Genomic DNA, 14,707 nt, shown 5'->3' with positions numbered 1-14,707 from the left:
CTAACTCTTTCTTTCTCTCTTTCTGTCCTCCTTTCTGCCTTCCTTTCTTCTCTCTAACAGTAGATATGAAACTTGCTTACATAGAAGAGCACTTATAAGTCGTAGTTTACCAGGACCTTTGCAGAACAAGCTAAGATTTGGTAGCAGCATTACAGAACTTGTCTGGCATGTGATTTCAGACATCATCCTATAACCTGCTCAGACTAGGCTGCCAAACACATCTGCACAGTTTCTTTCAGCAGGGAACATGGCATAGGTTTGGAATGGCTGCTATGCATTTAGTCTTTGTGTACACTGAAGCACATTCCAATACTTGAGCTAAGCAGTGGTGGTGTCAGTATCCACTGAAATGACAAACAGTTAATGGCAACATAGTCATCAATAACATTCACTGATTGTTGTTGCAATATTCATGAACAAACTTCTTAACACAACAAGCATTGCTGATCACAAGCAAAAAAAGCAAATGTTGAAAAGCAAAACCAATATCTCACAGACGTAAGATTCAGGATTCTTTTCTATGGGTAATAATAGTGAAGCTAAATTCACAAACCCATTCACACTCATTTACACAGATTCATGATGTAAGAGTACTGTGAGAACAATGCGTCCCGAGCTTCACTGATCAACTTCCCTCCTAACTAAAGTGCTGCTCGCTAGTTAAAATGGCATAATCTTGTAAAAACGGATTTCACAAATCAAACACAAAGACCTCATGCTGAAACCATTTCAGCAATACGGTATGATGTACGTCCTTTCAATCTCATACAGTCTAATGATGGCTTCCTTTGTGGGAGAAACCCTTATTAAGTTCTTTTCAGTGGCGCCACACTTAATATAGCCTTCATTAAAAAAAAACAGTAGATTGTTAGATTGTCACAGTGCAGATGAAAGGCAACTGCATGATTGGCTAGCCAATGCTGTGACAGCCTCTCAGCTCTGAAGGACGAAGTGAGATGGAAAGATAGGACTCAGTGATGGTGTCTGCTGGGAGTTGCTCACTACACTTATTGCCCTTATTAGTTCCTTGTGCCATATAGAAGAGGGTCACAGAGAATGGGGCAAAGAGCAGGAAAGGCAGAAAGAGCAAAAATAGAGGATGAGAGCAGAAAGTAGGTCAAACTGAGAGTACAGAGTGTAGGTTGGGACTGAATCCAGCTCTCCATCTCAGCCATCTGTCTACATTTCGCTTTTCCCACTTTAAGTCTTCATGTCTGTCTTTAGCTTTCCTTGCCTGCCCCTCAGCTCTGCTTTGATCGTAAATCCTCATGTGATCTGGTTGGCACCATGCAGGCCTCATTTATGCACTACATACCTGCATACATATTTATACTGAAATACACAAAAAAAAGCCAGACACACCCTGCTTACTCTGCAATAAATTTACATTTACCAGTGGACTAAGAGCTATTTCAGATGTTTCATTTTGTCAAGGATCCAAGAGAGAAAACCAGAATTAACAAAGTTTATTTTTCAATATTATCCAGGTGAAAACTTCAATCTGAAGTGAAACTTGGGGGATGGGGTATAATTGGTTTTACTTAAAGGATTTTCTATCCTAAATACACATCTGGTATCGTAAAGAGTCCTCTCTCCTCCACAGACATACACATATAAATACATATATCCATTATGTATCAAGTGCAAGGTAATGGTACAATCTAATATAACTGGTTATAAATCCTATAAGTGTTTCAGTCTAGCTTCTTAACGGAGTTGAAACAAATTTACAGAGATGCAGAGATTGTATGTTGGTGGTCAGAGATAGCAAACAGCGACCAAGAGATTTCAAATAGATTAATTTTGCATCTTGTGGCAGATGCCACAGATTGTTTAAAAATTAATAAAACTATCCAGCTTTCTTTTTTTTCCTCTCTCTCTCTCTCTGATTTCTCTCCTCCGCCCCTTCAGTCTTGTTAGCCAATAACATGCGTCAGAATAGCCAGCTTCAAAAATGTCCACCCACGTATTTTCCTTTACATAGAGGGGCTCAGTCTGTATCGAGAGACAGTTAACTGTTCTTTGTGTGGGACTGTTATTTGATCTTGAATAGTTATTTTCTTTGCCTTTACCGAATGTAAACTCCAATATGTCATCTCTGAAGAACATTTAATTAGGGTAGTGTATGTAAATGCATGTTTCCTTGTGGGGTTTGATGGGGACATATACAATTCAGATGGTCAAACCTTTACAAAGAAATATAACAATGTATAATGTAAACTTATTTAGGAAATAGTGAGAGAAACAACTCCCTTTTTCCATGGAAGATGTAACAAAATGTTGACAATAGTTTGTTGGAGTAAGTTTTTTATCTTTCAAAGATTAAAAGACGTTCCCATGGAACAGGAAGATGAAAAGGGAAAATGATAAGAAGGATGACAAAGTGAAAGAAAAAGATTGGCTTATCCAAACTTTTTGAAGAATAAATGGACTCTCCCATGCTCCAACCATGCAGCCGCAGACAGCAGCCAAGTCTGGTGATGTATGCATATGTGTTAAATTAAATACATAAGCATACACATTCTTTCACAATGTGTACATAAGAGACAGCCTCTCTTGGCTATCTCACAGGAACGCACAAGAATGTACATACTTGTCTGTGTACATAGAAATGCCTGGAGGAAAACAGCATCTGTCCAAGCTATAAGCCAGTCAGAGCAGCAATCAGAGTTGTCTTTAAATGCAAAAACTAACTGTAAAGATAGCCCGTATGTCTCATAGTGTCCCTTTCAAAGTGAATGATGACGTGCCCCCCAAACCCCCCCCCCCCCCCCATGTGTCTGCAGTTTTGTTTCTTTTGTGCATAAATATCTGTGGAAAAAATACAAATTTCATGCAACAGTCCAGAAGTTAGCCCCTGTGTCAGAGCATGACAGTCAGCACATCTGTGGAATGTAAACTTATTAGGCAAATGCAAGCATAAAGGTTGGCAGATTGGATGGAGAGCAATCCGACATCCTGACTCGGCCCAGCTGATAACATTTGGAAGCAATTTTCTCTAATTAGAGCTTAAATAGCTGAACAGATCAAAACATTCTGCCATTCACTCTTCACTCCTTACTCCACAAAAGAATCAACTGTTAGTGACCTCTGACTCCCATGAAGATCTCTCCAGTTTCATTCATAACTTGAAAATAAGTCATTTTCCATCATTAATGAAAAATGCCAACTTTGTGTCAGACTTAATGGAGTCATTTTATTCTTAGGAGTTGACAATGCACTTATTTTACAAACGCAGGCAGCTCTGATAAAAATCTAAACTAAGTCGTTCGGTGTAATCTACCGTAACCACGGTTTGACCGGTCTAAATGGATCAGCCATCTTATCATTTCCCAATTTTAATGGAATCCAACTTTTACTTATGCTTGTGATTTTAAGGTCAAGCCAAATAATTCGATTTTATGAAGAAGTAAAAAAAGTGATCAATGATCAAAACCTTTTACTCTTTGCTCTGGAGAGCGTTAAGAGTAAAGGGCAGATACTGCATGCTGTAAAGGCAGATGAGAGACGATATCTAATCCTGGCTGGAACTCAAACATTTTCCCATCAACTATAGCCAACTATGGGATCACGGAGATGGGACTGGGCATTGACCAGAGCACTTGGAGGGAAGGAGAGGGGAAGAGAAATGGCACAGGAGAAGAGGATTTCAGACTCATTAATAACAGCTTAAGTATTTCTAAAAGTCCCGATGGAGGAAAGTCTGGGAAGATAAGAAATTTGAAATATGACTTTAAAACATTTAAATGAGGTTACTATAATTTCTACATACTTTCCTATGACAAGAGTTCAACAGGTTAAACGAATAAGGAGATAAAATATAACACGTGTAAAGCCTCTGGGTGTGTGTGTGTGTGTGTGTGTGTGTGTGTGTATGTTGTGTTTTTAACCGGATGTCTCTCCAGACTTTATACAGCTGGCAGATTCACTCTGAGCTTAAACCTTCAGCCTAAACTCACCTTTTAAGACATTTTGAACTTGTCCTGTGTGTGAGTTCATGTTGGTGTGTGCAGACTGGTCACGTGTCTAGCGTGTCTTTTGGAATATGCAGCATTTTGTTTGTGTCTCCCTCTGCTAACGTGGATATAAATAAATGATTCATATGTGTGGGCTGGTTTGTTTGTTTGTGCACGTGAGTGTGTGTGTATGTGCATGCCTAGAAAGTTTATCTCCATCCTGGCCAACCGTAGCGGTCTCTGTTAAGTCTTATCGTTATCAACAGGCTTGCCATCTCTCCTTTCCTTTAGCTGTAATCACTTCTCAAGGAGTCTGCTCCTTTTTTCCACTCCAAAAGCAGTCACTCAGACGTGACTAAATGTTTTACACAGCGCAAACACGCACATAAAGGGGCAACAACTGTGGGAGAAATACTACACAAAGGCTGAGGATCTGAAAGCCTCCTGCCTCCTGCTAACTGATGCGAAGAGAAATGAACAGATCACACAGTTCACACAAAACAGTTTAAAACCAACTGTATGATGTATTTTTAAAAGATTTGAAAGCTTTGCACATCACTACTTGTATTAACAGATATAAATTGCACAACTGATGGCATCACGCTCTAAATGATACACTTCCTTTCTCACTGTTTCTATACCTCACTCACTGTACAATAAATCTATCTTACAAATCTATCTTCAGTTGCTTTTGTCTCGAGCATTGTCTCCAACAATAATGCAGACTCAATTGAATGCAGACATCACTGGGTAGTCAGGCTAGTGGGCTCCAGTCTCCATCAACAACAGGCATTTTACATGTTCCACAATGGGGAACTCTTTGTTTTTTCTCAACTGAAGCAAGAGTAAATCAGTCTGTTTCCATCCAACAAGATGAAAGATTCCATCAGACACTACTCTTAGCTATATTTGAACAAACCAAAAGCCACTTTGGCCTAAGTGAGAGTGAACGGTTCCCTAAAATATATTTTTATGAGATGGATCATCAAAATGTAGTGCCTCCAAGAAGATCAGACACTTAAAAAGGCTTTAGAAATGTGACACTCTTAATTATACCCAACCCATAGTATGGTGATTTAATTCAGAACATATAATCAGACATGCTATCTGGATGAAGCACATGGCTCATTATGTGAGCAGAACCTGGAGACACACTTTCCGACATGGATAAACGCACAGTGTTGCAAGATTTAAACATCTTCTTAGCCTGTTTTCAGGGCACATTTTTTTGTATTTTTGTGGCTTAGTAGATTACAATTGAATTGTCATTGGGGATATTTTCCACAGGGTGATCTATGACAGCCCTGGAGTCCCATCCACCCTAACACCAGTGCAGCCATCCTGCCCAGACATTCTCTCTTAGTCTTAGTCAGAGTCAAAAGAGCTCAAATAGCATAACTTCCGACAGTTCCATCATCTCAAAATTACTGTGACGCCACTTATGGTTGGGGTGCAAATTACTGCTCTGCAATTATCGTTTATTTGGTCTGTACTGGACGAAAACTGGCCAAAGACTGTATAGGTCCACAGAGAGAGAGAGAGACTGGACTGTCCTGGAAGGAGTCCTGGAACACAGTTGACCGCTCCCATGAGCTGTAAGTGTGTAGAAATTGTGTGAAAATGTCCCGACTTAGCAGCAGAATTTGTTTTCAACAGAAAAAACAGAATTAACATTTTAACCTTATGATGCTGCAAGATGAAAACTGACAAAGCAAGTTCCTTATAGAGCTGAAGCAAGCATGTATGTGTGTGTCATCATTTGATGTCTGCATTGAAAACTGGTCAATAGCTATTGAGGATTCACTGAAAGACACTTACAGCATCCTCATGGTGGTGCTACAGGAAAACCAAATGATTCAAGAACATTAACAAATTTATCAAAAGTCCAGGACCAAGACCAGTCCATCCAATAGAAGTGTAAGCATTTCACTCAAGACCAAAAGAGTTGAACCGACAAAAACGTAGAGCATCATAAACCATCCCAAAGAACTCCAACTCCAACTCTATTTCATGTTAAGTCATCAAGCCTGACACATATACAGTCAGTGGCTCACACAGAGCTGCACGTGCATACACTTTCCACACACGCAGAGGCTTCCCACGATTAAATCCACACCCAGTTACCCTCACTGGATGACTTTCCCTGCCTTCATAATCACAGCTCATCAGCAAGTTTTCTCACTGAACCATGCAGTAAATCTAATGACTTGTGGCCTCAGTTACACAAACTTTAAAAGCACAATATACAGCTAAAAGGGCTAAAGGATACACCTGGGACTTCAGCCATCAGAAAAAAATCAGCGTGATCAGAAATGTATCATTGAAGGATGGATATTTACATGTACCTTGAGTTGTATGCTCAGGGTGCATTAACAAATATACTATGGCTGCTTAAATTCTGATAGCTCAAATCTAAAATTTAACGTATATCCATCGCATGCTAGTAAAGTTTAAACTTCATGCTAGTTATCAATAAGATTCCCTATGAATTATAATGTTAATTTTACAAACATAGCCAAACATTTCTATTTCTTTGATGGATATCTGGCACCACAAACACACACAAAAAGAAATTTATGAGCCTTTCCCTTATGACCACCTAAAGGGTTCTTTGGTCGCTCCGCTCCTCCAACATGGGGAGTATTTGGGCTCCCCTCCTTCAGGCTTTGTGTACACAGCTGGGGAGTCCATTTTCATTTTCACCCTATTCCCTCTGACCACCCTCCCCCTGTCTCTGCTTCACTACCTTGTTCCACTCCTCATCAGGAAATGTCCACGACCAGTCCACAAAGAAACTCTATTTTGTCAGTCCTGTGGGGATGTTGCGTGGATTTTGGGGGGGGGGGGGGGGGGGTATTTATTGCCAGATGTTTTTAAGGCTCCCTCAGACAAACTCAGCCCTTAAAAAGTTAGTTGTCTCAAGAAAACAAGACCCAAGAGTTGTCAGCGGGAAAGCCTAGTGTACTAGAATTGGATTAAGAGGTCAGTAAAGTTAAATTCATAGCGATAAAGGGAACAGAACAAGACAAAACACTGGACAACAGAATGCAAATGTATGTTAGAAGAAGAAGGTTTGAGGTTGTTTTTTTTTTACATACACATCTGTAGAAGGGTATGGGGGAATGCAGAAGAAAGGCTGAGATGAATTGAATGCAATTACAGGTTTACAGTGCGTGCCAGCAGGGAGTAGGAAGAAGCAGAGTGCAGGAAAGAGGGAGGTTTTGGGTCAGAGACGGGTAAGATTCATGACAATAAAAGTTCTTCTCTTTTTCTAACAGCATGACAGAAATTAAACAAGACCATCAGTTTAGACTTTTTTTTATTTTTTTATTTGCCATCCTATGACCTACTTCCAACACCCTGCCAACACTTCCCACCACACACATACCGCAGGCTACGGATCAAAGCCCAGGAGATAAACACCCACTGTCTGTCTGAGTGCATGAAGTTATCCACAATTCTCACCAAGAATTGAATCAAGAGAAAATCTGTACTGATAGGAACAATCTTCACAGCCTCAAGGCAATATCAGAGCCTTCCTTGATCAATATCTTTCTCAGCTAAAAAGTAAATAAGTGAGTAAGGAGTGTATTGATCTAAGGAAGTGTCAAACCACACTCTACTGCCCCTCCAATCTGACTGCTTGGTGTCCATCATGGCTTATCTGATGCTAAGTTTACTCCCAAGAAAAACACCTTTTAAGTCACATGAAAACTTTTTCATTAAAAACGTCTTGTTCTCACATATTTTGGGCATTACTATTTTCTTACTCAGTTTCTATTACAGAATTTTGCTCAGACTGCAATAATTGCTGGAAATCAGCACAGGCAAAGATTTGAGGCAGCTGGCTGGCCACACTGGTTGTAAACAAGAGCTCGCATTACTTATATCATCATAGCAATACATTTCCAAAGTAAACCAAAAAATGAGAAAGTTTCTAATCATATCAAAAAATACTACATGGTGTTTTTACGAAGGGAGATGATGCTTTTTAAGTCCTGTGCAATATTTGTAGCGTTTGCCTTTATCTTTTTATTCCAAAAACATTAATTTACTGTTAATTACAAATTTACTAATAAACCCACACATTTGTCGCATATTGGACTCCACTTGATCCATAGTGTCATCATTAGAGCCTGTGAAATCACTAGTGAAGCTGGCAAGTAAAACAGTTTCACAGTAATGAATGCCAAAAAACAGCCATGTATCTGTGCGGGTTTTCAACACCCCCATTGGTTTTCCCACAGTCCCAAGCACGGACTGAAGCAGTACAAGTATTAGAAGGCCACTCTTGCATATTTATACCAACAGAACTTACAAGAAACACACTGAGAAGAATCACAACGCACAGTTCAAATATAAAAATGAGGATGAGCTCTCACCTCTCTCGCACTGTGGGCCAGTGAAACCGTAGACACAGGCACATCTGTTGGGCCCAATGCAGCGCCCACCGTTCTGGCAGCCATTCTCACACACAGCTAACAAAGACAGAAGGGGGGGGGGGGGGGGGGGGGGGGGGGGGTTACTGTACTATGTCAGATTTTTTTTTTTCTCTTTTTCACAAGCAAACAAAGCTGAAAAGGCTGAAACCACATTCTGATTTGTATAGGAAACAACAATGAGGCATTTCATCTTTGAATGTTTTTAGTGCTTGAAACATGGTCGGATTTTCTAAAGGTAGTTAAAAAAAACTCAGTCAGGCCAATGAAAAAAATATCAATCTATTTAACAAGGAATGTGATCCAGTATTACATATCTGTGAGTGGCAAAGTATGTGAACGTCTTTTGTGAGTTAATCTAAAGGAAACATCAAAGTTGGGTGTTTTTAATCAATGGGCGCCACATGAGAGTGGATGCTTTGGTTCGAATAAAAAAATGTACGTTTTGATTAATGACAGCACTGCATACCAGCATAAGAAGCCGATCCAACTTGTGAAACATGGTGGTGGGAGTGTTTTGATTTAGGTCTTTAAAATATCCTCAGCTCAAGTTATTGATTTTTCTGTACACTTGAGATCCAAGTTCTTCAAAGGTCAAACACCTTTATATATAAAGGTTTATAAATATATACCCCATGCACATTTACACCCAGGTTTGCTTCCTCTCCAGCAGGCTACTTACGTTGTCCACAGTGACTGCCCATGTATCCTTTTGTGCAGGAGCAGGAGTCCTCTGAGCAGCTGCCTCCGTTCATACATCTGACATTGCAGGACTGAACTGTATGACAAAGTAAGATTATCATGTCAAAAAGTGCTTTAGTCGTCCAAGTCTACCCAGATGTTAAATAAATATGTTTACTTCGTCATTCTTAGAGTTCCTTTCCACTTCCATTGGATTTACATTTCTTTTTCCTCAGAGGCTTTAGATGGACAGACAAGGATAAATAGCCCCTCGACCACAAACTAAACTAATCAAGCAGAATAGGGGGGAAGGCAGTGAGCTGAGCCAATGGTATCCTACATTCCGGTTAGTCAGGAATTTGCTGAAGGAGAGGAAAACTGGGTGAGGAATTGATGACAAATATGAAGAAATGGCAGGAATGGCCAACTCCAAATTCAAGAAGGTGCAAAAAATAAATCCTTTTCAAAGGTGAGTGGGTCAATCTGACAATCTCAAAGATGTAGGAGCAGCCCCAATAAGACAAAGGTCTCCCTAACAAACAGGCAGCTTTCTGCTAAGCCAGCACAGGAGAACACAGGATACACCTACAATATAACACTGTATGTCAGATAGCTGTCATCTCAAAAAGTTTCCATGCAACCTTTTTTTTCACTTTAAAACAGCTCAAATGGATATTCAATTTCTTTTAGTCTCTTGAAATTGATTTGAATTTTCTTCTGCCACTTTTCCCTATATCCTCTGTGGCTTTTGTTCCCTTTTGTCTGTGTCTTAATCGCAAGTTCAACATTAATTTCCTCCCTGTCTATCTGCTTCCCTCTCTCTTACCATCTGCCTGTTTGTGTATTCTTCGCTCTTTAACATTTCTTGCATGCAGAGCTGTACAACAGATGGGAAATGACCAAGGTTCCCCATTGCTGAGTTTGTCTAATGAGACTTTTTCAGTTTGCGCACTTGCCAACAGGAAGTATTTCAGCCACTATAATCCACCCGCTTATTTTAACTGAACCCAAACACACTAAATATGACTTGTGTAAGTCCTAACGAGTGAATCAACTCTTAAGTGGCTTTTCATTGGGATCACTGGTGTCTGGCTTACTGGAAGCTTGAGCAGGACAGACTTGTTTTACATGAACCAAAGCACAATAGCATTAATCTTGGACGTGAACCCTGTTTGGTTTTTGTAAATTCAAGACAGAGGTGTAATTTACTGATAACATCGACGTAGCTTTAATTTGTTCCATATATTCAATGCATTTATAAGGTGTTCCAGCAAACTTTCTCATGTGCAACACTTGGCCCTCTCCATGTACAGATTTGACAGATACAATTTTTTTTGGGGGGGGGTTAATATATGATGAAGACATAAAGCAAATACTTTGTGACTCTGGGGAAGCCCAATTGTACAAGTTAGTGTGCTAGTATGTGTCTAGAATCTGTCTGTCTTTCTCCCCTTTGTTCTTGTTCACAGGAGAGAGGTCAGGTTTCAACTTCAGCATCATGCAAGACATGTGGTTAACACCACATACACTTCTGAGTCTCTTTCTTCACTTACAGCCAACAATGAGGCCTGAGATGTGAAATGTGAATAATGATTGCAGTGAGTGATTACAGTTTTCCCTGCTGTGGAACAAGCCATGAAGAAAAAACGTTCCAGTGTGCTGCAAATAAGACTTCCCCTAAGCTGAGGGCAGTTTGGGTAAACCCCCCCACTCCCCACAAAAACACATTTTTAAATAGGTCAAGGGAGAATGGGAAAATAGCTTGTGTGGTGGGAGTCTCTCTGTCAACTTACTGAACTCTCTGAACTCTGGAAAAGAGACTGATGAGATATGAGACTGGAAAGACGGTAAGACTAACAGAGATCTACTCGACGTCATCTGTTTTCTCTGTAACAGGAAGGTTGTGTTGTGAGAAGGAAGAGAAAAGTGGAGGAAACAAGCACATTTGGACACAACAGGGGATGATCTCACTAATTAACTCCCCCCTTCTTTATGGCAGTCCATCTCCTGCAGGTGGAGAGAGATGGTTTGCCCCGATGACCCGTGCCTGGAAAGCTGCACGTGTAGAGCAACAGGATGGGGGATGAGCATGAGCATGTTTGTGTATATCTTCCAAACACCGAGGAAAGGGAGTTGGGTGTAGCATTATGGCGGCACAATGTACCTCTGTATTCTGGTAGTGTCGTCGGTGAGCTGCTCACATCTGGGTGTTTTTTACGAGAGACTGAGAAACACAGGAAGTCCCGGCTAGAGTGTGACTGCGTTTGTGAGGAAGAATGTGTGTCTGATGGAAAACTGAAAAGCTTTATGGCTGTGTTTTGTCTTGATTTACACACACCCTGGGGACCAGTGACAAGTCAGCATCAGTTTCAGCTTGGATGGACAATGTAGGGAAATTGAAAGCTGCATAAGATGTGATTTCTAAAAAGGTTGACATCCAAGCACAAAGATGTCTTTCTCTTCCACGAAACATACAGTCCTCAACATTGTTTTCAGTGGAGTTAATCCTGTACTGCATACACATCATCAATTTCTCAGGGCAAATAGGAAATATATTCACTTAAGTTGTTTGCTGACCTCATACCTAAAAGGACAGAGCATCACACACAGTCAAGGTGAAGTATGTTGAAGCGGCATGGTTTCTAATTAGATAGCTGCTCTACTTTCCCAGCGCCCAGTACCGCTCCTTTTCAATCACCAATGGATGCTTTTCAGTCTAAAGACAGCTGTTTCTCTGAATTAGGGCAAGAACATCCCTGGTAATGATTTCATAATTATGGTTATGGGAAGACAAGGTTATAAAGACAACCGTATACGACCCTCAGCACATCTGCTCCACTCTAAACATGTTTATTACAAGGGTGACTTGTAGTGCAAAGCCTTGTTGTCTGGGAAGTGACATATTTCCAGGTTATCGGCAAATGTGACTCATGTACTTACAAAACCACCTTGGCTTTGCAAAGACTGGACTATTTCTATTTCTGTAAATGTGTGTATTTCCCAAAGCCTGCCAGTACTGCCACAGAAACATGTGTTTGCATTACTGTTTGGCAGACGACAGATATTCTGGAGGTATTAGAAAATATAACTATATGTGGACAAAGCAATCATCAAAGATATGTTGATCGCTGTTGATCTAGCCTGCATTCCACAGGCTAGACGCAAGACATAAAAACACCATCTACAAGCCAACCAACCAGGGTGTTCGAATCAGGCTGTATAATTAAAGCAGAGGAAATCAGCTTTGGGAAAACTGAACTACATAGAGCTGCAGCTTGCTCCAACTGTTCTGAATTATCCTGTTAAATGATGGATCCTCACCAAGAGCTGAAATTGAGGGTTGGCACCTTTAAGAGGACAATAGTTGGAAAGAGAGTATATGCCTGCTCTTGTTATGGTGTCTGAGGCTGACAATGTTGTGAAACTAAAACTCTGATGGAATAAAACAAAGCTTTGTATCAGCAGAACAAAGATAATCTGAGACTTGACAGAATAGGTAGATACAAACCACCAAATAAGATGACCTCCGTGGTTATATCTTGTAAAATGATGTAGCTTTACTTCATCACCAATCATAAAGTTTTCTGACCTCTGACATTCATTAAAGCTGGTAAAACAGCCAGAAGAGGGTTTTTTACTGAGATACTCTATAGAAGTGTTTATGTGGCTCTTAGTACTTAGCCAACATAAGTGTGACAGTGCATCTACAATGATCTGCATTTTGACCCTTAAAGGTCTTGTTAGTAGTGGTGTTTTGATGATACTGTTTCATGGCAACTAAAGCTAAAGTAGTTACTGGATGCAACGCTGCTTCAGTGAGTATGTGAGGAACTAATAAAAGTCAAATAACAGGTAATAAAAGTCACTTTTACTGAAACTACAACAGCTCAGAAAAGAGGAGATGACTGTTAAACTAACTGAGTCTATACACAAAGCTTTGAAAACAACGTATCGCAGCAGAATTATGTATTTTTTGTGTGTGAGCAAATTTGATATAATTAAAGCCAGTAACATTTTCCATTTTTGCCCCACAGATGCATTATATTTTTGACTACATGTGAATTGTTCCTTTTCTCAGGAAAAGGCCCACTGCACTTAATCTTCTCTTTGTTGATCACATGCTGCAGCACAAATTCAAGAGACCATTCAACCAATTTTTCCATTTGCTAGCTATATAAGAAGAATTAAAAAAAAAAAAAAAGCTGACATAGCATCTCAATATCTTTCTGTCCTTTTCTATTTCACAAACCAAACCATCATAACCCCTTGTGAGTGAAGTCTAGAACCACAGTGTGACTGTAAGTCCAGTCCACCTCTGCATAGCTGTCGCACTAATTTATTGCTTGCCTATGAATGGCCATTGAAGCCCCTGAGGAGCATGACTATATCGGTCTCAACAAAGCACCGACTCGGCAGGACATCTACAGGTCACAGGAAGTTTCCCTTCACGCCACCCTCCACAATCTTCTCTCAAGGTCTGTCCATACTTTTGGTTGAGGCAGATCATGTTGTACACCTCTGAAACACAGCTCGATGATTCTCACGGTGTGTCTGTTTGGAAATGAGTGTGGATGTCTACGTATTTGTCTCTCTGTGTGCACACTTTCATTTTGAGTGGAAATGTGTGTGTTTGTGGGCTTACTGGAATGTGAGCATGAGTAAGAGGTCTGACTGGGCCAGGCGAGACTGATGAGCTGACTTTGGCCTACTAAAGCAGTGAAGTTGACCACACTGTATGCTACTTAATACACTTATTGACACACAATGCGCATGCTCCCCAAGTGGTGCTTAACGTTGTCTTCGCCTTGTCCGGCACATAAAAATTTATATTGAAACCTGCACACACAGCAGTAATCTCATAAAGACATACTTGATTTCACAAACTCGTATGAAAGTATGAAAGTATGAAAGTATGAAAGTATGAAACATTTAACTTCCCTCCAAACACACATCCTAAGTGGTCTGTAAGTAAGCCTAGTAGACTGAGCTGGGGCAGCCAGATACTCTGCTTTAATCCCAACAAACCCTGTGACCCACTGGCTGGGGACTCCCAAAGCCCCAGTTAATGGCTGATTGGGAAGCAGACCTGCAACTATATTTATTACTATTGCAGTGGAAAATGTTCTATTTGTGCTTTAAGAGTAGGAAGGTGGGACCAAATACATCCCGTAATTAGACGGGTAGCACCTTAACTTGCTCAGTAAATTAGGTCACTTAGATAGACATTACATTTCTTTCAGAGGTGTTACATAAATAATGTTTGGTTGATTGCTGAGGACATCATTTTATTGAATTTAGATGAATTTAGTACTTACAACTCCATTTTGATGTTGTCATGGATGGCATGAAAATGTAAAAAAACCCAATGTTATACCACAAAGACAACATATCAGATTAAAAAACTGAGGAAAATTGTTTTTCCTTTTCAAATTTAGTGCCAGCAGCACATTTAAAAAAACGTGAGACATGCACATGTTCACCACGGTACTGCAGCACTTCTTTTAAAAACAATCTGAAGGCAGATGGAGCTCTGATTATAAAACAGCAAGAACTGTAATTTCAGCTGCTCAACAATTTGGATCCTCCTTTAGAGTATTCTTGACAACAAAATGCACCAAACTGGGTGACGGT

The 14,707-nt window shown here is 40.2% G+C and overlaps 1 protein-coding gene across 2 annotated transcripts in view; it reads right to left on the bottom strand.

Annotated features, from left to right (window-relative positions):
- The window catches only part of fbn3 (fibrillin 3), a 71,727-nt gene that overhangs the window by 41,169 nt on the left and 15,851 nt on the right, over positions 1-14,707 (bottom strand). For both annotated transcript variants that reach the window (XM_075485393.1, XM_075485394.1), the window contains exons 5-6: positions 9,078-9,173; positions 8,339-8,434 (exon numbers count right to left, since the gene is read on the bottom strand). In XM_075485393.1, coding sequence (XP_075341508.1) covers positions 8,339-8,434; positions 9,078-9,173 — 192 coding nt within the window. The remainder of the gene's footprint in view (positions 1-8,338; positions 8,435-9,077; positions 9,174-14,707) is intronic.

This window comes from Odontesthes bonariensis, chromosome 15, assembly GCF_027942865.1.
Source record: "Odontesthes bonariensis isolate fOdoBon6 chromosome 15, fOdoBon6.hap1, whole genome shotgun sequence".
Classification (NCBI taxonomy): Eukaryota; Metazoa; Chordata; class Actinopteri; order Atheriniformes; family Atherinopsidae; genus Odontesthes; species Odontesthes bonariensis.
Note: the sequence above shows the minus strand (reverse complement) of the source record. Positions and strands in the feature narration are given on the sequence as shown.